Here is a 27652-nt window from a genome sequence, read left to right on the forward strand (position 1 = left end):
GATTAGAGAAACCATACAATTTTTCTTCAGCATTATGCTGTTTATTGTTTGTTCATGGGAGAAGAAGCTAGCTTTCCATTTTAGAAAACTGTATGTTGGTATTCCGTCGAGCAATGTAAATGTCACTGGCAATACAAATATCAAAATAATCATTACGATCATGCAGTTACGTATCCCAGCATTCCCAATCTAGCACTTCTACCTATTCCCGGCCTATCTTCGTTTTTAGAGTATCTTTTTTAACTAAAAAGGATGAACTGATGAATAGTCTCACCTGATTCATAGTCATCGCTGCACTGGTTCTTGGTGTTCTATTTATCTTGATTGCACCTTTTCTCTTTGCCACCATTGACATCATGGTCTTATGGATCTATTTTATTCTCTGCTTTGATCTTGAAGCTGTCATCACTTGGGCTTCCAGTCAGCTGGCGGACAGCGCGCGGCGGAAGCCGTAGAAGCAGGATCAAGTGATCAACAGACCGGGGAAACACCATGTCAGTGGCCAAGGCGCTGTATTCGACAGGGTGCAGTCGCTGATCAGATCGGAGTTGCAGAGCGTGGAACTGGAGGAGGAGCGTGGGGGGTTCTTAGACTGCTCATAGTGGGAGTAACATAGCTAGTAATATCACACATCTCAAGGCATTTTGGTGACATGGCATGCTAATAAATGAAGAAATAGAATGAGGTAGTAACTAGCTATGTTACCATAACATCACACACCTCAAGGCAAGATGAGTCTACAACATAATAAATGATACAATGCATGACACCACATATAAGTTACTACCCACTATGAAGGTAGTAACCTAGACTAGTAACATGGCATATGTTACTAGTCTAAGTTACTCCCCACTATGACCAGCCTTAGGATTTGAAGATGAGGAGAGTGTTGAGCAGGGATTGATGGGATCCATGGGCAGAATAGCTAGCGCAGATGTCGGTTAAATAATCACCATGGGCAGAAGTCATGAAGAATGAGCGAACCGATGCCTCGTATGGAAATAATATCTTGCGCCTGTGGGTAGCTGGATACGAACAGGGCTGGCAAGAAATTGTCTCAGGTATACGAAGCGACGTCAACGTTCCAGTCCAATCGACATGTGACCGCATGGGATAAGCTTGGCCCTGGGCGCTACGACATACATCTCCGACCACATATTAGAAATCTGTCGGATAGGAATAATCAGGGTGACGTGGATGCACCATATTTCAGCTTGCAAACATTAAATGCTCCTTAGTGGGGATAAACTTTATAGATATTATAGATATTATAGATATAGCAGCGTGGTTATTTTTACTTAAAACCGATCTAGAACACCAAATCATATATATACTCCTAGACTTCACAACTTCCATGGCGCCGAAGGGTCGGCAGTGTCGCGGAGATTGCTGCCCGATGACGATCGTTGTTGCGTTTGGTAACAGCGAGATAGGTTCTGCTAGCGCGTGGACGAGCATGGCGCACACGGATGAGTCTGGGCCACCCACCTGCAAGACCAGTCCTAATGCAATGAATACCGGTGCTCGGTGCTCTGAACTCAATCAGCAATTCCAGATTTTATTCCAGTAAAGGGATATTTTTACGTTCTGTTCCTAGATGAAACGGAATACCTATTTCTAATTAAATCATATTATCCAAAAGCAATCCAGATAGACTGAGCAAAAAAAAAGGTTTCATTTAGATTCCCTATTTTGAAAATCACATATTAATTTCCTTCATAATGAACAGAAAGATAAGATGATTCAAAGAAGTTCTCTACCACGATGAACGGGGCTAAGCGGGAGTGTTCCGCCTTAGAGGGAAGCAACCGCCAAAGCGGGGGTCGACGAAGCGGAAGCGAGAATGTCGGCTTGAGTACCGAAAACATTGGTGAGAATCGAATGCCTCGAAAACCCAAGGTTTATGTTCCAACCCAGCACGGTTTGTTCGTACAGGGAAGACGACTGCTTGCCGAACCCCGTGAGCGTCCAACACAACACTACACGAATCGAGCACTGCACCGACGGCCCCGAACCCTCGGCCTAGGCTACGCCGAGGGCCACCTCGGCGTTGCTTCTCGGCGGAGCCACATGAGCCCTCGACGTAGGCAATATACGCCGACGGCCAGGACGGGCCCTCAGCGCAGGCCTGCGCGGCCACGCCGCCGTTAACGATCGTCTTTGCTACGCCGTCCGGCCTGGCCCTTGGCATATAGGCAGCGACGTGGCGTGAGCAGGGACACCTGGGCAGGCGGTACGCCGACGACATGGCCCTCGGCATAGGCGGCATGTGAACACAAACATGTTTTGAGGGTATTGCCACCTGTGAGAGAATTGACCACACTTGGGCCTTTCCATTGCATGTATATATAGGCAAATATTACAATCCTAATCATAAATAGGAGATCATACAAATAAGAACTCTCCACAATACTATAATCCTAATCATAAATGGGAGATCATACAAATAAGAACTCCACGATTTAGGAGATTAGGAGATATGTCACGTTACGTGACATATCTGTCTAACACTCCCCGCAGTCACATCGGGAGGAGGACGAACGTTGAGACTGGACCAAAAATCCAGAAACAACGGTGATGGGAGACCCTTCGTCAAGATGTCGGCGAACTGGCGAGACGAGGGTACATGGAGCACGCGGACCTGGCCCATGGCCACACGATCGCGAACAAAGTGAAGGTCGATCTCGATGTGGTTGGTACGCTAATGTTGGCGGATCCAACTAGCCTCGGCGACGGCGTTAGCCACAGCGCGGTACTCAGCCTCGGCGCTAGAGCGAGATATCGTGTGTTGCCGCTTAGAAGACCATGAGACGAGGTTGTCACCGAGGTAGAAGCAAAACCCCGACATGGAACGACGAGTGTCGGGGTAGCCGGCCCAATCGGCGTTGGTGTAGGTGACCATAGAATGCGGTGATGAAGAGTGAAGCTGGAGTCCATGAGAGATCGTGCCCTTGACGTAGCGCAAGATGCGCTTGATGGCCGCCAGGTGCTGCTCGCGAGGGTCATGCATGTGAATACACACCTTGTAATATCCCAGGTAATGGGGTTACAAAAATAGAGGAAACAGATGTGTGTTTTGCATTCATGCATAGAAAATCTGGGGAATTTTCGCGCTTTAAAGTAAAACAGTCACAGTAACTGAAGTTTCACTTGACCTTGGTGGAATTGAAGTAGCTCATCAAGTCAAGCGCTATAAACCTCAATGTGACTTTGTTAAAACCTTGTTTTGGGTAGAGATGATTTGATCTCAAGGGTTAGATCAAATGGAATTACAAACAACACAATAACTTATTAATCAAGGATCAATTACTTGATCTTATTAAAGATCATAATATGTTAATCCTTGCCATAACATAAGAACATCTATTCAAGTACAAACCAAGTAACAATAAAATGGAGAAACCATTCTTGACTATCTTCTCCCTGTCTTAAAACTAATCCATAATCCTACCATGAAACCTTAGGGTGTTCACTCCACTTCAACATTGGAGTTATAACAAGAAGATCCACTCCAGAAATAGATATTCTTCTCCATTCTAAGTTATTACACATCAAACCTAGAGAGGTGAGAGTTCTATAGTATTTATTAGAGAAGCAATAACAAACCTTGAGCTAAACCTTGGGTATACATACAAGTAGTCAAATCATCATCTTCAAGAGGAACCCTAGAGTATCATTCAAGTCCTTCCCAAATGAGTGAGACCATTCATACCACTCTTAGCTTTACCTATTTAAGACTCAAGGACAATCATTGAATTAAAGTTTTAGGTTGAAAACCATTTCCCTTGGAGTGGTGAGACAACCCAACATCACATGGAATAATACCACATCCCTGAGTTGATAAAATAAGGATGAGATTAATCCAATTAAGTTAGACAAATGGAATCTTAGCCTAGATACCTAAAGAGATCTTGTGAGTGCACCATAAACCCTAGAATAAACCATTCTTATATAAGAGAGCTCAAGATCTGGTGTTACACTCAAGTGAGTTGAGGAAACACTTGGTTTTAAGGGAGAGATCTATTCAAATATCCAAAAGGTTAAACCATCATTTCTTGAGAGAACTTTAAGTGAATATTCCAGGCATTTTCCTGGGATATAAAACTAGTGAGACAACCATGACCATGTCAATCCTAGAAAGTAAAATAGAAGTGCTATACCTCAATAGCTCAAGACAATGCTTGATCATTGAAGTGAGAATTCCATTTAATGAGAGATCCTTAGGAAGCCAAACTTTGATCATTATAAATTGAGTGATGATCATAAACCCTAAGAATTTGAGGTAAAGATATTAAGAACAAGATGATCATGCCTAATCCATGATCATGCTCTTGAGGTATGTGAGGATAAGTTAAACCCTAATAGGATAAGTAAATATCATTCACCACATGAAATTATAGGGAGATCACTAGTCATCAAAACCAGGCTTATACCCCAACCTTAACTTGTGAATCACTTGGTGATCATAAGTAGAACTCTAGCACATCTATATTCCATTTATTCCTCAATTAAAGGACCCAAGAAAACTTTAGAGTAAAACCCTATACTTTATATGATGAGAAACTATTCATCATTAGAACCAAAGTTAACTATAAAAAAGAACCATATCTACTTTAGTTACTTTAACAATGGATTAAGGATAACCATAGTGGAATCCAATAAAACTAATTCTCAATATCTTAATAATTAGGGAAGCACATGAAATATTAATCAAGTAAACACCTTACCATGGTCAGGGGAGATTAAACCCTAGCACATGCAATATGGAGACACCCCATCTCTATAACCTAGAATTAAATCTCAACTCTAGTTTGAGTATCACTTGGGTGATCAAAAATATAAAACCAGGCCATAATTGAGATTCAACCCATGTGTCATTAGGTAATTAGCATTTGAACCCTAATGGTTAATTAATCAAGCCTATGCTTCAATTATAAAACAAAAGAGCCACCTAAGGCTAAGTCCTATAACTAAACCCATGTGTGGTTATCAACCACTTATTGTTGTAACCAAGATCAACCTGGGGGGAGACAATACCTACCTTAGGTACTTTCAAAGATAATAATGGTGTTAACTTTACAAGGGGGTTGTAAAGGAAATCATAAAATCCTAATAGCATTAATGCTCACATAAAACCATATGTGAACAACCCACTTCTCAAATAGAAAACAACCCCTAATAACTAACTCTGAAATACTTGGAGTTGAGATTAACAACTCTATTAACTCCAAATAGATTAGATTCATATAAAAAGGAAATTAAAATGAGAATATAAATTCATGTCTATTTGTTATTTTGAATAAAACATAAGTATGTGATATAACTCAAAATAAAAACACTTGTTTCAAATGGAAAATGGGTGTAATAGTCATTACACAACATCCCAAATTGAATTAACATATAAGATACCTGCAAAATAGAAAGGTGTTAAAAATATGAATTTAAATTAGCAAATATAAAACAGAATTGAAAACAGAAAAATAAAAACAGAAAAGAAAAGAGATGGACCTTACCTGGCCGTGTAACCCATGAAGAAGCCCAGCAGTAGCCTGCAGCGAAGCCCAACACCATCACCACCCCGCAGCCCAAGTCTCGGCCCAAAACCAACCCACGTAACGTTTCGCTAAAAAAAATATGGAGAGGGTCGTCCTCATCGTCACCGTGCACTGGAGGCCACCACGACGCCGTGTTCTGCTTCTTCCTCTCGCTGGCGTTCTCTCCTCGCTCGGCGTCGTGACGAGGCACGCGCCAGGCGCCGTATAAAAGCTCTGGATGAACCCTAGTCGCCCTCTTCTCCCTCGCTGTCAAATTTCGTCCCCAAACCGAAACCCTGGCCACCCCAATCCCCATTACCGCCGGCGAACGAAGCCACCCCGAGTCAAGCCGAGCACACCAGTGTGACCGCCGTCATCGACAAGCCCACCGTGCAAGAGGAATTGAGCCAGGGAGCTCTCAATCACCGACGAACCGTCGTTCCCTTTCGCCGGTCATCGCCAGCAAATCGTCGATTGCCATCGATTACGACCATCTCCGGCCACACCATCAAGCCCTACGTGCTCCTGGTGAGCCTCCGCATCTCGCAGCCTGCATAGCTCGCTCGAATTCATCCCGTAGCATGTCTAGCACCGTAGAACCGTGAGCTCTGCCGCTCCGTCTCGCCGCCGGCCAAACTCCGGCGACCATTTGGAGGCGGCGCCACCACTGCTAGGTTCGTATCGTCGTCCTCTTTCTAACGCACCCACTCACAGCCCCGCGGGAACCCTCCAACGCCGGCGCCATCGACGACTGGCCGCCGGTGAGGCACAGGGTTGCCACGTATGCATCACGTGGCAGCCAACGTGGCCCTGCCCCACCTGTCTGTGGCTGTGGGTAACTCTGTCCGGGTAGGTTTAGTAAATTTCTGTTTTAAATTTAAATTGAATAATTACTGCAACTTCAAATAATTATAGAAAAATCATATTAACTCAGAAAAATAAAAATAAGACATCAAAATTCTTATAAAAGTAAATTATATTTAATAAAAATATAATATGAAATTTTTATTTTTAATAAAAATTTAATTGTTTAATACTTGTTATTTAAAGCCTTTAATTTTAATTCTAAATTCAGTTAAAATTCAATAATTAGGAAAAAGGTATAAAATAAATAAAAACCAGAAAGTAAATAAGGAAAACATTAAAATTAATTTTCCTTTACTATTAATTTATTAAATTATTATCAGAAGGATTTAAACCCTAATTAATAATTATCTTAATTATTAATTATTTAAAAATAATAAAATGCCAAATCCTATATTAATTTTATTTCAAAGTTATTAATAACTTCAACCTTAAAGTGAAGTTATTAATTCAAGAACTTTAGGGTATTTTGAAAACCCTAATTTCATAAGTAATCGAACCAGGAACCCATAATTTCATGTGGGACCCTAAAACCCTAATACCCTTAGGCAACCTAGCTCCATTTATTCGTATGAACCCTAAATTTGTTTCTAACCTAAACCCTAGGTTAGAATAAGTGATCATGATATTTTCCTTTTGATCCATAGAACTATAATTAGCAAATAAATACTTACCATGTTCACATAAAATGTAGGAGCCCTACTATCCATAATTCAGTGTTCCATGTATGCATACCTATCCTACCTAGTTAATCAAGTAGGGTCAACCAAGTCTAAACCCTAGCTCTTAGATTTAGAATTGTCAACCTTATTTATCCATGCTTAGCATCACACCATTATGATGAACTCCAATAGCAACCATACCTACTATTTTACATTACCTAACCATATTCCACTAAACCCTACTGATATTGGATACTTATCCACCATCCTGTTTAGGAGTAAATTATTCCTTACTTAGTGAATCCAATAACAAAACCTAGACAACCTCAACCCTAATTGATATGCTTCTTATTACTTAAGAAGTATGTTCTTCAAAAGTTATTCATTTAAAATAAATAAAGAATCATCCTCAACCCTGCTTATAAGGACCTATAAACCCTAGCTAGCTATCACCAACAAGATGAACAATCTTGATAGCAACCTTGTATGAACAAATGCGTAGGATGCCTAGGCTTAATTCAACAATACAAGCCCTAGTAGCTGATGAATCCAACTAGGTTGTGATCCATCTAAACCTTACTCCAGAAATTAGTTGAAATTATAGTAAACCATAGAACTCCACAACCCTAATTATCATACTTGTTCTTTATTAAAGATCATGTTCTTCAAAAGTTATTCTTTTGAAGTATATGATAATCAATCATTAAACCTGACATATAGTGCTTAAACCAACCACTATTCATTACATGTTAGGATTACACCAAACCTTATTGTTGTGTGCTGTTAATGCTATTATTATGATATATTACAGCACATGTTCATGATACCAAGTACTCAACCCTAATAAGAACCTTGTTTGTGAATCACTCTAAAAGTGCAACACACCCTGAACTAATCATTACAACTCAATAATCCTAAATCATCGGGGTTAGGTCATGCTTAGAGCGATTGCATCTCATCCTTATGCATTATTGCATCCTTGCCAATCTTTTAAACATCGTCCTTACCAGACGATGATGCTATTTCAGAATTTGGAGTTATTGCGAATCGAAGACCTTGCCTGCATAATCTTGCAGTCAAGAAAGGCAAGTTCATCACTTGCTCATGTCATTTGAGTATTTCTATCAAATTACTTGCAAAGTATTATGGTTATCACTATTGCATAAAAATCAAAACCACTACTTTCATAACTATGAATATAACTATGTGGTGGGCAATGGAACCATGGATTGTGTTGATATGGTGGAGGTTCCATTGCACGGGCTTATATCCATCTAGGATTAAACAACAAATGTCGCCAGTGATTCTTGTGCCGTAATACCCGTGTTAACCATAAGATCCGGAGTGGGACGGAGTAGTCAAAAGTGTTTCCACCTCTCGTTCATCAACGGATGCGCTTTACCGTAGACACTTGTATCTGTCAGGGCAAGCGGTTGGCTGGGGAAGCCTTAAGTCCCCACGGCATAGTCCATAGACACTTGTCGCTCGAAGTGCAAGCGGTTGGCTGGGGAAGCCTTAAGTCCCCACGGTATTGTGGTCTATGATGGGTTGCAGCTACCGGCGAAGGAGTTTGGTTCGATCCCAAACTGTCGTCGTGGTCGGGGTCCACCCGTGAGTGGGAATAATGGGACCGGCGAGGACCCAGGGTCGGGGCATGCAACAAAGGGTGGGTGTTCGAGGTAGCGGAGGAACATGATTGGCTAGACCTTATACCGGGCCTCACACCATAGGAAGTGTGGACGGGGAATATGCCCGGTTGGCACCAAGGTTAAGATCTCTTATGGGTAAAGCAACACACCTCTGCAGAGTGTAAAGAACCGTGACCTGTCACTCCCTGTTCTGGGATATGGAACTGCGAACGCGGCCGGAAAGGAACTCCATGAAGTTCTAGTAAACCGGTGAAGGCTGACGGACATAGTTCTTCTGAATAAAAGCAACCTTTTGAAGAAATGGTTATGAAAACTTGCATTGGTATTAGACTTTCTGGTCTAATGTCGTAGCTAGTGCATTAAACACCTCTTTCCTATAATGAACTTGTTGAGTACGCTCGTACTCATCCCACTCTTAAATCCCCTGCTTAGATTTGGAGGCATCGAAGGAGGATCTACAGTACAACTCGAAGACCGAGGAGTCAACAACTACTTCAAGGGACAGGAACCTGTCAGAAGAGTCAAACACCACATCCAACAAGGATAAAACCTATCTTAGCAATAGAAAGGAACTAGTTTCCTAAACCTAGCTCCTATTTAGCTAGAATCTATTCATAGCCTCTATAGCTAGTTAAATACTCTACAAATAGAGTTCGTGATAAGATTAGACTACGAGTCGTTCTTCTGGAGTTTATTTGCAATTTTACCTCATTGTAAAGTAGGAGGCTGTGATGATCTTATGTAACAGAGTCAATGTTGTAATTCTATAGACATGCCTTGGACCCGCATATGTTTCTGTTGTATCACTCTGAGCGATATAATACTAGTGGAACTGTGTTTCATTGGTGTTATATCAGACTTGCATACTACACCATGCAGTGGTATGCCGGGTCATCACAGTTGGTATCAAAGCAAATGCTTTGAACCTAGGATTAAAACCCTTTAAAGGAGACCTATAGATTTGGTAGTGTCTATAGGAAGTTGTATTAGCTAAGTCAACTATGTTAAATCAAATCTTTTTATGACTTGAGATGGATATTCACTTGAGAATAATCCTGACACACTTGAGTCAACCCTTCTTACCTATATTTCCTAAGTAAAATTAGCTAGCTAATCCTCAGCATGTAGCACATCATTAAGTACTTAAAACAATAGATGAGTAGACCACAATTGGTATACAATACATGGTAGTCCAAAGAGAGGATACAACCATAAGGAAGATATCCTATTGGAAGATGTATACCAACACCTGTTAAGGTTAAAGTAAGAATTATCCAGACCTGTAATAGGAGTGATATCAAGTAATGAAGATATGTGTATAAGGAAGATATTCTACTAGAAGGTGTATACCCAGACGAGTAATGGGTAAGTAAAATCTATCCAAACTTGTAAAACAGTTGATAGTAAGTAAGAACTATGAGTTATATGAGGTAGTATAGACCATGATGAGTCAATCATGGGAGGAAAGGAAGAGAGTTATGAATAATATATGTCTACTTCCATGGTAGGGATAGTAATCATATAAGATTCACCTGAGAATCATTATGTGATGTATTATAACATCATAAATAATTAGGAGGAGAACAATAAGAAGCCAGTTGTTCAACAATAGTGCAATAATTGTGTTCCAAAACCATGGGAAGTGTGCCAAGCAGATCATGACCATATGTTTATGGAAGAAACACTTGGAAGTATTGGAGTTATAACTCCATAGTTATATGTTTATAGTATCAATGTTAGAACTTAGACATATCATGTGAGGCAGTCCTCAACAAAATGGAAGTCAATCTAGTACCTCCAAAGGAAATTAGGTTAGCCTTAACTATCCTAGACCACATTGTTTCAAGTTTATCTCATTACAAATGTGTAATTAAGGTAAAGGTTGAGACAAATAGTAGACTTCCATATATAAGTGCTAAGTATCACGATATAAACCTATATTATGTGGTGTTATATACTACACATCTCAGCCTGATGTTTAAAGATGTTTTACTCAACTATTATATTCAGGCTTATGATGGCGTGTATTATAAACACAAAGCTGAATCTTCTTGGATTTTATTGGATTTTCATTGTTTGACTAGATCCATACATGAAGTTTGACTTTGATATGCAAATGCATGTTGCAATATCAAGTCTTTACTTGATGCTATAGATCTAGAGGGTAATGGTATTCGTGTGAGGAAGTGACGAATTCTGAAGATTCTAAAGACAAGATGAAGGTTAATCAGGTAAAGGAAAAAAAGTTGTGGGAAGCAACCACAATATTCAAAAGGAAGTACCAATCAAAACTCATGCTTTACCTCAACAGAGGAGTACTTTAGTACATTAGAAGCATGAAGGTGAGAAATCTGGTGATTATGGAGTAGTAGAAGTAGAACCATAGTCATTATGGAAGAGGGAATGCATGGGAAATCACTCAGAATACTATATTCATAGTGTCAGCTAGTGGGTTTTCTGCAAAATAAACCCTGAATGAAGGAAGATGATTTATGAAACCATAGCAGATATAAGAAGACCATAGTTGATATCAGAAGACCACAATTAGTATAGGATCAATACTGCGAGATAAAGTAGAAGATGTCTTGTCCAGTTGATCAGAACCTATAATAAGATCCATTTTTATATAACAAATAGCCACAATTGATATCAAGTAGTCCACCATTGGATTAATTGTACCAAGAAGATGTGAACAAATAAAATTTTGTTAGCCAAATAACAGTGACCTATAATTATTTAGTCGAAGGATTCATGTTGGATGTCCACAATTGAGTGGATACACCATAAGGATTCTTCACAAAACTTTAGAAGAATATAAACCATAAGCTACACCTAGACCAATATTCTAACCATCAATTCAATGGTTGGAAGAAAAGGAGCTGAAGACTATAAGCAAACTCTAAGGGGTAGAGTAAAGATTGAGTTGGCTGTATAATAACTCAATGTTTTGAGCAAGATAGTAGAAGAAGGTCTGAACTGAGAGGAAGTTCGATCTTATTTTCATAAGATTATGAACATTACTTTCAGAAAGATGTCAGACCAGAAGCCCAGGTTTATACCTCGAGGAAGTAAGAAGTGGACTAAAACTTGAGAAAGTGAGTAATATTTACTCCGAAGTACGGGAACTCAAGTAAGTTAATCATAAAGAAGTTGGACGAAGAAAATACCATAGACCAAATACAACTCAAGAAGGCCAAAGACCAAAGGAGATTGACCATACTAGAATCATAGACTAATAGAATGATTCCTTTCATGGAACCTAAATAACCCAAAATAGCTAGAGGTATCAACTATAAACCATGATTGGATGGACTAAATGAGTCTAATCCATTCTTAGAGGAATAAACCATCACAACCATCTCATGTTAAGTACCTTACTTAGTACCATTGTTGCAGTTTTGGTAGTAAGGGAAAACAAAGACCTATTTATCAATTAGGAGTTTATTATCAAACTAGTCTTCAGTTAAGACTAGCAGCATCAGAAGAAGTCCCAGTCATTAAATCTTCAAAGAGAAAAGAAACAAGCGTATAGAGTTGGAAGAAATCAAAGAATCAAAGTAAGAACCATGGTTCAGAGATAAACCCTAATGGATTCCAGGAAGAATCTGGACAAGGGATATATTCAATTATATCAAGTGAGATCACCACGGAGATCGAGAAAAGTCGTAGTCTGCACAAGTCAGATCCACACTCCGGAAACGTGAGAGAGTTCAAACTTCGAGGACGAAGTTTAGTTTAAGGGGTAGAGACTGTAATATCCCAGGTAATGGGGTTACAAAAATAGAGGAAACAGATGTGTGCTTTGCATTCATGCATAGAAAATCTGGGGAATTTTCGCGCTTTAAAGTAAAACAGTCACAGTAACTAAAGTTTCACTTTACCTTGGTGGAATTGAAGTAGCTCATCAAGTCAAGCGCTATAAACCTCAATGTGACTTTGTTAAAACCTTGTTTTGGGTAGAGATGATTTGATCTCAAGGGTTAGATCAAATGGAATTACAAACAACACAATAACTTATTAATCAAGGATCAATTACTTGATCTTATTAAAGATCATAATATGTTAATCCTTGCCATAACATAAGAACATCTATTCAAGTACAAACCAAGTAACAATAAAATGGAGAAACCATTCTTGACTATCTTCTCCCTGTCTTAAAACTAATCCATAATCCTACCATGAAACCTTAGGGTGTTCACTCCACTTCAACATTGGAGTTATAACAAGAAGATCCACTCCAGAAATAGATATTCTTCTCCATTCTAAGTTATTACACATCAAACCTAGAGAGGTGAGAGTTCTATAGTATTTATTAGAGAAGCAATAACAAACCTTGAGCTAAACCTTGGGTATACATCCAAGTAGTCAAATCATCATCTTCAAGAGGAACCCTAGAGTATCATTCAAGTCCTTCCCAAATGAGTGAGACCATTCATACCACTCTTAGCTTTACCTATTTAAGACTCAAGGACAATCATTGAATTAAAGTTTTAGGTTGAAAACCATTTCCCTTGGAGTGGTGAGACAACCCAACATCACATGGAATAATACCACATCCCTGAGTTGATAAAATAAGGATGAGATTAATCCAATTAAGTTAGACAAATGGAATCTTAGCCTAGATACCTAAAGAGATCTTGTGAGTGCACCATAAACCCTAGAATAAACCATTCTTATATAAGAGAGCTCAAGATCTGGTGTTACACTCAAGTGAGTTGAGGAAACACTTGGTTTTAAGGGAGAGATTGATACGTCTCCGACGTATCGATAATTTCTTATGTTCCATGCCACATTATTGATGTTATCTACATGTTTTATGCACACTTTATGTCATATTTGTGCATTTTCTGGAACTAACCTATTAACAAGATGCCGAAGTGCCGCTTGTCAAGTTTTCATTGTTTTTGGTTTCAGAAATCCTAGTAACGAAATATTCTCGGAATTGGACGAAATCAACACCCAGGGTCCTATTTTGCCACGAAGCTTCCAGAAGTCCGAAGAGGAGACGAAGTGGGGCCACGAGGTGGCCACACCCTAGGGCGGCGCGGCCCCCCCCCCCCTTGGCCGCGCGGCCCTGTGGTGTGGGGCCCTCGTGCCGCCTCCTGACCTGCCCTTCCGCCTACTTAAATCCTCCGTCGCGAAACCCCCAGTACCGAGAGCCACGATATGAAAAACCTTCCAGAGACGCCGCCGCCGCCGATCCCATCTTGGGGGATCCGGGAGATCGCCTCCGGCACCCTGTCGGAGAGGGGAATCATCTCCCGGAGGACTCTACGCCGCCATGGTCGCCTCCGGAGTGATGTGTGAGTAGTCTACCCCTGGACTATGGGTCCATAGCAGTAGCTAGATGGTTGTCTTCTCCTCATTGTGCTTAATTGTCGGGTCTTGTGAGCTGCCTAACATGATCAAGATCATCTATCTGTAATTCTATATGTTGCGTTTGTTGGGATCCGATGAATAGAGAATACTTGTTATGTTGATTATCAAAGTTATGTCTATGTGTTGTTTATGATCTTGCATGCTCTCCGTTACTAGTAGATGCTCTGGCCAAGTAGATGCTTGTAACTCCAAGAGGGAGTATTTATGCTCGATAGTGGGTTCATGCCTCCATTGATATCTCTGGGACAAAGGATGTAAAGTTCTAAGGTTGTGGATGTGCTGTTGCCACTAGGGATAAAACATTAGTGCTATGTTCAAGGATGTAGTTACTAGTTACATTACGCGCAATACTTAATGCAATTGTCTGTTGTTAGCAACTTAATACTGGAGGGGGTTCGGATGATAACCTGAAGGTGGACTTTTTAGGCATAGATGCATGCTGGATGGCGGTCTATGTACTTTGTCGTAATGCCCAATTAAATCTCACTATACTCATCATAATATGTATGTGCATGGTCATGCCCTCTTTATTTGTCAATTGCCCAACTGTAATTTGTTCACCCAACATGCTGTTTATCTTATGGGAGAGACACCTCTAGTGAACTGTGGACCCCGGTCCAATTCTCTATACTGAAATACAATCTACTGCAATACTTGTTCTACTATTTTCTGCAAACAATCATCTTCCACACAATACGGTTAATCCTTTGTTACAGCAAGCCGGTGAGATTGACAACCTCACTGTTTCGTTGGGGCAAAGTACTTTGGTTGTGTTACAGCCACGTTGGCGCCGGAATCTCTGGTGTTGCGCCGCACTACATCCCGCCGCCATCAACCTTCAACGTGCTTCTTGACTCCTACTGGTTCGATTAAACCTTGGTTTCTTACTGAGGGAAACTTGCCGCTGTGCGCATCACACCTTCCTCTTGGGGTTCCCAACGGACGTGTCAACCACACGCATCAAGCAAATTTCTGGCGCCGTTGCCGGGGAGATCAAGACACGCTGCAAGGGGAGTCTCCACATCCCAATCTCTTTACTTTGTTTTTGTCTTGCTTAGTTTTATTTACTACTTTGTTTGCTGCACTAAATCAAAATACAAAAAAATTAGTTGCTAGTTTTACTTTATTTGCTATCTTGTTTGCTATATCAAAAACACAAAAAAATTAGTTACTTGCATTTACTTTATCTAGTTTGCTTTATTTACTGTTGCTAAAATGGCCAACCCTGAAAATACTAAGTTGTGTGACTTCACAACCACAAATAATAATGATTTCTTATGCACACCTATTGCTCCACCTGCTACTACAGCAGAATTCTTTGAAATTAAACCTGCTTTACTGAATCTTGTTATGCGAGAGCAATTTTCTGGTGTTAGTTCTGATGATGCTGCTGCCCATCTTAATAATTTTGTTGAACTATGTGAAATGCAAAAATATAAAGATGTAGATGGTGACATTATAAAATTAAAATTGTTCCCTTTCTCATTAAGAGGAAGAGCTAAAGATTGGTTGCTATCTCTGCCTAAGAATAGTATTGATTCATGGACTAAATGCAAGGATGCTTTTATTGGTAGATATTATCCCCCTGCTAAAATTATATCTTTGAGGAGTAGCATAATGAATTTTAAACAATTAGATACTGAACATGTTGCTCAAGCTTGGGAAAGAATGAAATCTCTGGTTAAAAATTGCCCAACCCATGGACTGACTACTTGGATGATCATCCAAACCTTCTATGCAGGACTAAATTTTTCTTCGCGGAATTTATTGGATTCAGCTACTGGAGGTACCTTTATGTCCATCACTCTTGGTGAAGCAACAAAGCTTCTTGATAATATGATGATCAACTACTCTGAATGGCACACGGAAAGAGCTCCACAAGGTAAGAAGGTAAATTCTGTCGAAGAAACCTCTTCCTTGAGTGATAAGATCGATGCTATTATGTCTATGCTTCTGAATGATAGGACTAATATTGATCCTAATAATGTTCCGTTAGCTTCATTGGTTGCACAAGAAGAACATGTTGATGTAAACTTCATTAAAAATAATAATTTCAACAACAATGCTTACCGGAACAATTCTAGTAATAACTATAGGCCATATCCTTATAATAATGGCAACGGCTATGGTAATTCTTATGGGAATTCTTACAATAATAATAGGAACACACCCCCTGGACTTGAAGCCATGTTTAAAGAATTTATTAGTACACAAACTGCTTTTAACAAATCTGTTGAAGAAAAGCTTGGGAAAATTGATATACTTGCTTCTAAAGTCGATAGTCTTGCTGCTGATGTTGATCTTTTGAAATCGAAAGTTATGCCTAATGAGAATCATCATAATAAAATTGTTACTACAGCAAATGCCATCCAAGTTAGAATTAATGAGAATATAAGATTGATGGCCGAACTGCGTGCTAGGTGGGATAGAGAAGAAAATGAAAAACTAGCTAAAGAGAAGAATGTAGCTAAAGTTTGGACTATTACCACCACTAGTAATGCTAATGCTACACATGTTGCTGCACCTCCTACTATTAATAATAAAAGAATTGGTGTTAGCAATGTTTCCACTTCTAATGCAAAGCGAGAAACTGCCCGAAACTGCTAAAAGCTGAAATCGTTGTGATAAAGCTGCTGAAATTTTTTCCAACATTGGGGATGATGATCCCATTGCTTTAGATTATAATGGTTTGAATTTTGATGATTGCCACATCTCTGAAGTTATAAAGTTCTTGCAAAAACTTGCTAAAAGTCCTAATGCTAGTGCTATAAATTTGGCTTTCACGCAACATATTACAAATGCTCTCATAAAAGCTAGAGAAGAGAAACTAGAGCGCGAAGCCTCTATTCCTAGAAAGCTAGAGGATGGTTGGGAGCCCATCATTAAGATGAAGGTTAAAGATTTTGATTGTAATGCTTTATGTGATCTTGGTGCAAGTATTTCCGTTATGCCTGAGAAAATTTATAATATGCTTGACTTGCCACCGCTGAAAAATTGTTATTTGGATGTTAATCTTGCTGATCATTCTACAAAGAAACCTTTGGGGAAAGTTGATAATGTTCGCATTACTGTTAACAATAACCTTATCCCCATTGATTTTGTTGTCTTGGATATTGAATGCAATGCATCTTGTCCCATTATATTGGGAAGACCTTTTCTTCGAACTGTTGGTGCTATCATTGATATGAAGGAAGGTAATATAAAATATCAATTTCCTCTCAAGAAAGGTATGGACACTTCCCTAGAAAGAGAATGAAGTTACCTTTTGATTCTATTATTAGAACAAATTATGATGTTGACACTTCGTCTCTTGATAATACTTGATACACACTTTCTGCGCCTAGCTGAAAGGCGTTAAAGAAAAGCGCTTATGGGAGACAACCCATGTTTTTACCTACAGTACTTTGTTTTTATTTTGTGTCTTGGAAGTTGTTTACTACTGTAGCAACCTCTCCTTATCTTAGTTTAGTGTTTTGTTGTGCCAAGTAAAGTCGTTGATAGAAAAGTTCATACTAGATTTGGATTACTGCGCAGAAACAGATTTCTTTGCTGTCACGAATCTGAGCTGTTTTCCCTGTAGGTAACTCAGAAAATTATGCCAATTTACGTGAGTGATCCTCAGATATGTACGCAACTTTCATTAAATTTGAGCATTTTCATTTGAGCAAGTCTGGTGCCTCGATAAAATTCGTCAATACGAACTGTTCTGTTTTGACAGATTCTGCCTTTTATTTCGCATTGCCTCTTTTGCTATGTTGGACGAATTTCTTTGATCCATTAATGTCCAGTAGCTTTATGCAATGTCCAGAAGTGTTAAGAATGATTGTGTCACCTCTGAACATGTTAATTTTTATTGTCGCTAACCCTCTAATGAGTTGTTCTAAGTTTGGTGTGGAGGAAGTTTTCAAGGATCAAGAGAGGAGTATGATGCAACATGATCAAGGAGAGTGAAAGCTCTAAGCTTGTGGATGCCCCGGTGGTTCACCCCTGCATATTCTAAGAAGACTCAAGCGTCTAAGCTTGGGGATGCCCAAGGCATCCCCTTCTTCATCGACAACATTATCAGGTTCCTCCCCTGAAACTATATTTTTATTCCATCACATCTTATGTGCTTTGCTTGGAGCGTCGGTTTGTTTTTGTTTTTTGTTTTGTTTGAATAAAATGGATCCTAGCATTCACTTTATGGGAGAGAGACACGCTCCGCTGTAGCATATGGACAAGTATGTCCTTAGTTTCTACTCATAGTATTCATGGCGAAGTTTCTTCTTCGTTAAATTGTTATATGGTTGGAATTGGAAAATGATACATGTAGTAATTGCTATAAATTTCTTGGGTAATGTGATACTTGGCAATTGTTGTGCTCATGTTTAAGCTCTTGCATCATATGCTTTGCACCCATTAATGAAGAAATACATAGAGCATGCTAAAATTTGTTTGCATATTTGGTTTCTCTAAGGTCTAGATAATTTCTAGTATTGAGTTTGAACAACAAGGAAGACGGTGTAGAGTCTTATAATGTTTTCAATATGTCTTTTATGTGAGTTTTGCTGCACCGGTTCATCCTTGTGTTTGTTTCAAATAAGCCTTGCTAGCCTAAACCTTGTATCGAGAGGGAATACTTCTCATGCATCCAAAATACTTGAGCCAACCACTATGCCATTTGTGTCCACCATACCTACCTACTACATGGTATTTTCCGCCATTCCAAAGTAAATTGCTTGAGTGCTACCTTTAAAATTCCATCATTCACCTTTGCAATATATAGCTCATGGGACAAATAGCTTAAAAACTATTGTGGTATTGAATATGTAATTATGCACTTTATCTCTTATTAAGTTGCTTGTTGTGCGATAACCATGTTCACTGGGGACGCCATCAACTACTCTTTGTTGAATTTCATGTGAGTTGCTATGCATGTTCGTCTTGTCTGAAGTAAGAGCGATCTACCACCTTATGGTTAAGCATGCATATTGTTAGAGAAAAACATTGAGCCGCTAACTAAAGCCATGATCCATGGTGGAAGTTTCAGTTTTGGACATATATCCTCGATCTCATATGAGAAAATTATTAATTGTTGTTACATGCTTATGCATAAAAGAGGAGTCCATTATCTGTTGTCTATGTTGTCCCGGTATGGATGTCTAAGTTGAGAATAATCAATAGCGAGAAATCCAATGCGAGCTTTCTCCTTAGACCTTTGTACAGGCGGCATAGAGGTACCCCTTTGTGACACTTGGTTAAAACATGTGCATTGCGATGATCCGGTAGTCCAAGCTAATTAGGACAAGGTGCGGGCACTATTAGTATACTATGCATGAGGCTTGCAACTTGTAAGATATAATTTACATGATACATATGCTTTATTACTACCGTTGACAAAATTGTTTCATGTTTTCAAAATCAAAGCTCTAGCACAAATATAGCAATCGATGCTTTTCCTCTATGGAGGACCATTCTTTTACTTTCATTGTTGAGTCAGTTCACCTATTTCTCTCCACCTCAAGAAGCAAACACTTGTGTGAACTGTGCATTGATTCCTACATATTTGCTTATTGCACTTATTATATTACTCTATGTTGACAATATCCAGGAGATATACATGTTACAAGTTGAAAGCAACCGCTGAAACTTAATCTTCCTTTGTGTTGCTTCAATGCCTTTACTATGAATTATTGCTTTATGAGTTAACTCTTATGCAAGACTTATTGATGCTTGTCTTGAAGTGCTATTCATGAAAAGTCTTTGCTTTATGATTCACTTGTTTACTCATGTCATATACATTGTTTTGATCGCTGCATTCACTACATATGCTTTACAAATAGTATGATCAAGGTTATGATGGCATGTCACTCCAGAAATTATCTGTGTTATCGTTTTACCTGCTCGGGACGAGCAGAACTAAGCTTGGGGATGCTGATACGTCTCCGACGTATCGATAATTTCTTATGTTCCATGCCACATTATTGATGTTATCCACATGTTTTATGCACACTTTATGTCATATTTGTGCATTTTCTGGAACTAACCTATTAACAAGATGCCGAAGTGCCAGTTGCTGTTTTCTGCTGTTTTTGGTTTCAGAATCCTAGTAACGAAATATTCTCGGAATTGGACGAAATCAACACCCAGGGTCCTATTTTGCCACGAAGCTTCCAGAAGTCCGAAGAGGAGACGAAGTGGGGCCACGAGGTGGCCACACCCTAGGGCGGCGCGGCCCCCCCCCCCTTGGCCGCACGGCCCTGTGGTGTGGGGCCCTCGTGCCGCCTCCTGACCTGCCCTTCCGCCTACTTAAAGCCTCCGTCACGAAACCCCCAGTACCGAGAGCCACGATACGGAAAACCTTCTAGAGACGCCGCCGCCGCCGATCCCATCTCGGGGGATCCAGGAGATCGCCTCCGGCACCCTGCCGGAGAGGGGAATCATCTCCCGGAGGACTCTACGCCGCCATGGTCACCTCCGGAGTGATGTGTGAGTAGTCTACCCCTGGACTATGGGTCCATAGCAGTAGCTAGATGGTTGTCTTCTCCCCATTGTGCTTCATTGTCGGATCTTGTGAGCTGCCTAACATGATCAAGATCATCTATCTGTAATTCTATATGTTGCGTTTGTTGGGATCCGATGAATAGAGAATACTTGTTATGTTGATTATCAAAGTTATGTCTATGTGTTGTTTATGATCTTGCATGCTCTCCATTACTAGTAGATGCTCTGGCCAAGTAGATGCTTGTAACTCCAAGAGGGAGTATTTATGCTCGATAGTGGGTTCATGCCTCCATTGATATCTGGGACAAGGATGTAAAAGTTCTAAGGTTGTGGATGTGCTGTTGCCACTAGGGATAAAACATTAGTGCTATGTTCAAGGATGTAGTTACTAGTTACATTACGCGCAATACTTAATGCAATTGTCTGTTGTTAGCAACTTAATACTGGAGGGGGTTCGGATGATAACCTGAAGGTGGACTTTTTAGGCATAGATGCATGCTGGATGGCGGTCTATGTACTTTGTTGTAATGCCCAATTAAATCTCACTATACTCATCATAATATGTATGTGCATGGTCATGCCCTCTTTATTTGTCAATTGCCCAACTGTAATTTGTTCACCCAACATGCTGTTTATCTTATGGGAGAGACACCTCTAGTGAACTGTGGACCCCGGTCCAATTCTCTATACTGAAATACAATCTACTGCAATACTTGTTCTACTGTTTTCTGCAAACAATCATCTTCCACACAATACGGTTAATCCTTTGTTACAGCAAGCCGGTGAGATTGACAACCTCACTGTTTCGTTGGGGCAAAGTACTTTGGTTGTGTTGTGCAGGTTCCACGTTGGCGCCGGAATCTCTGGTGTTGCGCCGCACTACATCCCACCGCCATCAACCTTCAACGTGCTTCTTGACTCCTACTGGTTCGATTAAACCTTGGTTTCTTACTGAGGGAAACTTGCCGCTGTGCGCATCACACCTTCCTCTTGGGGTTCCCAACGGACGTGTCAACCACACGCATCAGAGATCTATTCAAATATCCAAAAGGTTAAACCATCATTTCTTGAGAGAACTTTAAGTGAATATTCCAGGCATTTTCCTGGGATATTAAACTAGTGAGACAACCATGACCATGTCAATCCTAGAAAGTAAAATAGAAGTGCTATACCTCAATAGCTCAAGACAATGCTTGATCATTGAAGTGAGAATTCCATTTAATGAGAGATCCTTAGGAAGCCAAACTTTGATCATTATAAATTGAGTGATGATCATAAACCCTAAGAATTTGAGGTAAAGATATTAAGAACAAGATGATCATGCCTAATCCATGATCATGCTCTTGAGGTATGTGAGGATAAGTTAAACCCTAATAGGATAAGTAAATATCATTCACCACATGAAATTATAGGGAGATCAGTAGTCATCAAAACCAGGCTTATACCCCAACCTTAACTTGTGAATCACTTGGTGATCATAAGTAGAACTCTAGCACATCTATATTCCATTATTCCTCAATTAAAGGACCCAAGAAAACTTTAGAGTAAAACCCTATACTTTATATGATGAGAAACTATTCATCATTAGAACCAAAGTTAACTATAAAAAAGAACCATATCTACTTTAGTTACTTTAACAATGGATTAAGGATAACCATAGTGGAATCCAATAAAACTAATTCTCAATATCTTAATAATTAGGGAAGCACATGAAATATTAATCAAGTAAACACCTTACCATGGTTAGGGGAGATTAAACCCTAGCACATGCAATATGGAGACACCCCATCTCTATAACCTAGAATTAAATCTCAACCCTAGTTTGAGTATCACTTGGGTAATCAAAAATATAAAACCAGGCCATAATTGAGATTCAACCCATGTGTCATTAGGTAATTAGCATTTGAACCCTAATGGTTAATTAATCAAGCCTATGCTTCAATTATAAAACAAAAGAGCCACCTAAGGCTAAGTCCTATAACTAAACCCATGTGTGGTTATCAACCACTTATTCTTGTAACCAAGATCAACCTGGGGGGAGACAATACCTACCTTAGGTACTTTCAAAGATAATAATGGTGTTAACTTTACAAGGGGGTTGTAAAGGAAATCATAAAATCCTAATAGCATTAATGCTCACATAAAACCATATGTGAACAACCCACTTCTCAAATAGAAAACAACCCCTAATAACTAACTCTGAAATACTTGGAGTTGAGATTAACAACTCTATTAACTCCAAATAGATTTGATTCATATAAAAAGGAAATTAAAATGAGAATATAAATTCATGTCTATTTGTTATTTTGAATAAAACATAAGTATGTGATATAACTCAAAATAAAAACACTTGTTTCAAATGGAAAATGGGTGTAATAGTCATTACACAACATCCCAAATTGAATTAACATATAAGATACCTGCAAAATAGAAAGGTGTTAAAAATATGAATTTAAATTAGCAAATATAAAACAGAATTGAAAACAGAAAAATAAAAACAGAAAAGAAAAGAGATGGACCTTACCTGGCCGTGTAACCCATGAAGAAGCCCAGCAGTAGCCTGCAGCGAAGCCCAACACCATCACCACCCCGCAGCCCAAGTCTCGGCCCAAAACCAACCCACGTAACGTTTCGCTAAAAAAATATATGGAGAGGGTCGTCCTCATCGTCACCGTGCACTGGAGGCCACCACGACGCCGTGTTCTGCTTCTCCCTCTCGCTGGCGTTCTCTCCTCGCTCGGCGTCGTGATGAGGCACGCGCCAGGCGCCGTATAAAAGCTCTGGACGAACCCTAGTCGCCCTCTTCTCCCTCGCTGTCAAATTTCGTCCCCAAACCGAAACCCTGGCCACCCCAATCCCCATTACCGCCGGCGAACGAAGCCACCCCGAGTCAAGCCGAGCACACCAGTGTGACCGCCGTCATCGACAAGCCCACCGTGCAAGAGGAATTGAGCCAGGGAGCTCTCAATCGCCGACGAACCGTCGTTCCCTTTCGCCGGTCACCGCCAGCAAATCGTCGATCGCCGTCGATTACGACCATCTCCGGCCACACCATCAAGCCCTACGTGCTCCTGGTGAGCCTCCGCATCTCGCAGCCTGCATAGCTCGCTCGAATTCATCCTGTGGCATGTCTAGCACCGTAGAACCGTGAGCTCTGCCGCTCCGTCTCGCCGCCGGCCAAACTCCGGCGACCATTTGGAGGCGGCGCCACCACTGCTAGGTTCGTCTCGTCGTCCTCTTTCTAACGCACCCACTCACAGCCCCGCGGGAACCCTCCAACGCCGGCGCCATCGACGACTGGCCGCCGGTGAGGCACAGGGTTGCCACGTCGGCATCACGTGGCAGCCAACGTGGCCCTGCCCCACCTGTCTGTGTGGCTGTGGGTAACTCTGTCCGGGTAGGTTTAGTAAATTTCTGTTTTAAATTTAAATTGAATAATTACTGCAACTTCAAATAATTATAGAAAAATCATATTAACTCAGAAAAATAAAAATAAGACATCAAAATTCTTATAAAAGTAAATTCTATTTAATAAAAATATAATATGAAATTTTTATTTTTAATAAAAATTTAATTGTTTAATACTTGTTATTTAAAGCCTTTAATTTTAATTCTAAATTCAGTTAAAATTCAATAATTAGGAAAAAGGTATAAAATAAATAAAAACCAGAAAGTAAATAAGGAAAACATTAAAATTAATTTTCCTTTACTATTAATTTATTAAATTATTATCAGAAGGATTTAAACCCTAATTAATAATTATCTTAATTATTAATTATTTAAAAATAATAAAATGCCAAATCCTATATTAATTTTATTTCAAAGTTATTAATAACTTCAACCTTAAAGTGAAGTTATTAATTCAAGAACTTTAGGGTATTTAGAAAACCCTAATTTCATAAGTAATCGAACCAGGAACCCATAATTTCATGTGGGACCCTAAAACCCTAATACCCTTAGGCAACCTAGCTCCATTTATTCATATGAACCCTAAATTTGTTTCTAACCTAAACCCTAGGTTAGAATAAGTGATCATGATATTTTCCTTTTGATCCATAGAACTATAATTAGCAAATAAATACTTACCATGTTCACATAAAATGTAGGAGCCCTACTATCCATAATTCAGTGTTCCATGTATGCATACCTATCCTACCTAGTTAATCAAGTAGGGTCAACCAAGTCTAAACCCTAGCTCTTAGCTTTAGAATTGTCAACCTTATTTATCCATGCTTAGCATCACACCATTATGATGAACTCCAATAGCAACCATACCTACTATTTTACATTACCTAACCATATTCCACTAAACCCTACTGATATTGGATACTTATCCACCATCCTGTTTAGGAGTAAATTATTCCTTACTTAGTGAATCCAATAACAAAACCTAGACAACCTCAACCCTAATTGATATGCTTCTTATTACTTAAGAAGTATGTTCTTCAAAAGTTATTCATTTAAAATAAATAAAGAATCATCCTCAACCCTGCTTATAAGGACCTATAAACCCTAGCTAGCTATCACCAACAAGATGAACAATCTTGATAGCAACCTTGTATGAACAAATGCTTAGGATGCCTAGGCTTAATTCAACAATACAAGCCCTAGTAGCTGATGAATCCAACTAGGTTGTGATCCATCTAAACCTTACTCCAGAAATTAGTTGAAATTATAGTAAACCATAGAACTCCACAACCCTAATTATCATACTTGTTCTTTATTAAAGATCATGTTCTTCAAAAGTTATTCTTTTGAAGTATATGATAATCAATCATTAAACCTGACATATAGTGCTTAAACCAACCACTATTCATTACATGTTAGGATTACACCAAACCTTATTGTTGTGTGCTGTTAATGCTATTATTATGATATATTGCAGCACATGTCCATGATACCAAGTACTCAACCCTAATAAGAACCTTGTTTGTGAATCACTCTAAAAGTGCAACACACCCTGAACTAATCATTACAACTCAATAATCCTAAATCATCGGGGTTAGGTCACGCTTAGAGCGATTGCATCTCATCCTTATGCATTATTGCATCCTTGCCAATCTTTCAAACATCGTCCTTACCGGACGATGATGCTATTTCAGAATTTAGAGTTATTGCGAATCGAAGACCTTGCCTGCATAATCTTGCAGTCAAGAAAGGCAAGTTCATCACTTGCTCATGTCATTTGAGTATTTCTGTCAAATTACTTGCAAAGTATTATGGTTATCACTATTGCATAAAAATCAAAACCACTACTTTCATAACTATGAATATAACTATGTGGTGGGCAATGGAACCATGGATTGTGTTGATATGGTGGAGGTTCCATTGCACGGGCTTATATCCATCTAGGATTAAACAACAAATGTCGCCAGTGATTCTTGTGCCGTAATACCCGTGTTAACCATAAGATCCGGAGTGGGATGGAGTAGTCAAAAGTGTTTCCACCTCTCGTTCATCAACGGATGCGCTTTACCGTAGACACTTGTATCTGCCAGGGCAAGCGGTTGGCTGGGGAAGCCTTAAGTCCCCACGGCATAGTCCGTAGACACTTGTCGCTCGAAGTGCAAGCGGTTGGCTGGGGAAGCCTTAAGCCCCCACGGTATTGTGGTCTATGATGGGTTGCAGCTACCGGCGAAGGAGTTTGGTTCGATCCCAAACTGTCGTCGTGGTCGGGGTCCACCCGTGAGTGGGAATAATGGGACCGGCGAGGACCCAGGGTTGGGGCATGCAACAAAGGGTGGGTGTTCGAGGTAGCGGAGGAACATGATTGGCTAGACCTTATACCGGGCCTCACACCATAGGAAGTGTGGACGGGGAATATGCCCGGTTGGCACCAAGGTTAAGATCTCTTATGGGTAAAGCAACACACCTCTGCAGAGTGTAAAGAACCGTGACCTGTCACTCCCTGTTCCGGGATATGGAACTGCGAACGTGGCCGGAAAGGAACTCCATGAAGTTCTAGTAAACCGGTGAAGGCTGACGGACATAGTTCTTCTGAATAAAAGCAACCTTTTGAAGAAATGGTTATGAAAACTTGCATTGGTATTAGACTTTCTGGTCTAATGCCGTAGCTAGTGCATTAAACACCTCTTTCCTATAATGAACTTGTTGAGTACGCTCGTACTCATCCCACTCTTAAATCCCCTGCTTAGATTTGGAGGCATCGAAGGAGGATCTACAGTACAACTCGAAGACCGAGGAGTCAACAACTACTTCAAGGGACAGGAACCTGTCAGAAGAGTCAAACACCACATCCAACAAGGATAAAACCTATCTTAGCAATAGAAAGGAACTAGTTTCCTAAACCTAGCTCCTATTTAGCTAGAATCTATTCATAGCCTCTATAGCTAGTTAAATACTCTACAAATAGAGTTCGTGATAAGATTAGACTACGAGTCGTTCTTCTGGAGTTTATTTGCAATTTTACCTCATTGTAAAGTAGGAGAAATTTGTGATGATCTTATGTAACAGAGTCAATGTTGTAATTCTATAGACATGCCTTGGACCCGCATATGTTTCTGTTGTATCACTCTGAGCGATATAATACTAGTGGAACTGTGTTTCATTGGTGTTATATCAGACTTGCATACTACACCATGCAGTGGTATGCCGGGTCATCACACACCTGCTGAACGGCGTACGTGATGTCCGGTCGCATGAAGGTGAGGTACTGAAGAGCACTGGCGAGACTCGGGTACTCGGTCGGGTCGTTGACAGGGGCACCGGTGATGGCGGCAAGCTTCGGTGATGTGTCCACCGGTGTCATCGCGGACTTGCAGGCGGTCATGCCGGCTTTGTCAAGAATCTCCGCGGCATACTTGGCTTGCGAGAGAGATGCATGCCAGGGGAGTCGCGGGTGACCGCGATGCCGACGAAGTAGCGAAGGCTGCCCATGTCCGTCATGGCGAACTCGGAGCGGAGGGCTCATGTGGCTCCGCACCCCTCACCCTAAGTTCCATTCCTCGCCTCCGCCGACTCGCCGCGTCGTCCCCGCCTCCGGCAAGGTCCATGCCTCTCCTTGCCGACGACGCTACGGCCAGCCGCGTCGTCCCCATCTTCGGCGAGTCTTCTCGCTCGT

The 27652-nt window shown here is 40.2% G+C and overlaps 1 protein-coding gene across 1 annotated transcript; it reads right to left on the minus strand.

Annotated features, from left to right (window-relative positions):
• Positions 1-2701: 2701 nt before the first annotated feature.
• LOC127310246 (uncharacterized mitochondrial protein AtMg00810-like) lies at positions 2702-27361 on the minus strand. The gene is made up of 2 exons (XM_051340930.1): positions 27200-27361; positions 2702-3022 (listed from the first exon to the last, which is right to left on the minus strand). The coding sequence occupies exons 1-2, from the start codon at positions 27359-27361 to the stop codon at positions 2702-2704; spliced, it is 483 nt and encodes a 160-aa protein (XP_051196890.1).
• Positions 27362-27652: the final 291 nt, after the last annotated feature.

Source organism: Lolium perenne, chromosome 6, assembly GCF_019359855.2.
Source record: "Lolium perenne isolate Kyuss_39 chromosome 6, Kyuss_2.0, whole genome shotgun sequence".
In the NCBI taxonomy this organism is placed as follows: domain Eukaryota; kingdom Viridiplantae; phylum Streptophyta; class Magnoliopsida; order Poales; family Poaceae; genus Lolium; species Lolium perenne.

Excerpts from the sequence above, each read along its gene's own strand:
- LOC127310246 (XM_051340930.1), bottom strand. The coding sequence starts at position 27,361 with ATGACCGCCTGCAAGTCCGCGATGACACCGGTGGACACATCACCGAAG. Across the intron at positions 3,023-27,199 it reads TCACGTACGCCGTTCAGCAG|GTGTGTATTCACATGCATGA; the intron begins GTGTGTGATGAC and ends GGATATTACAAG.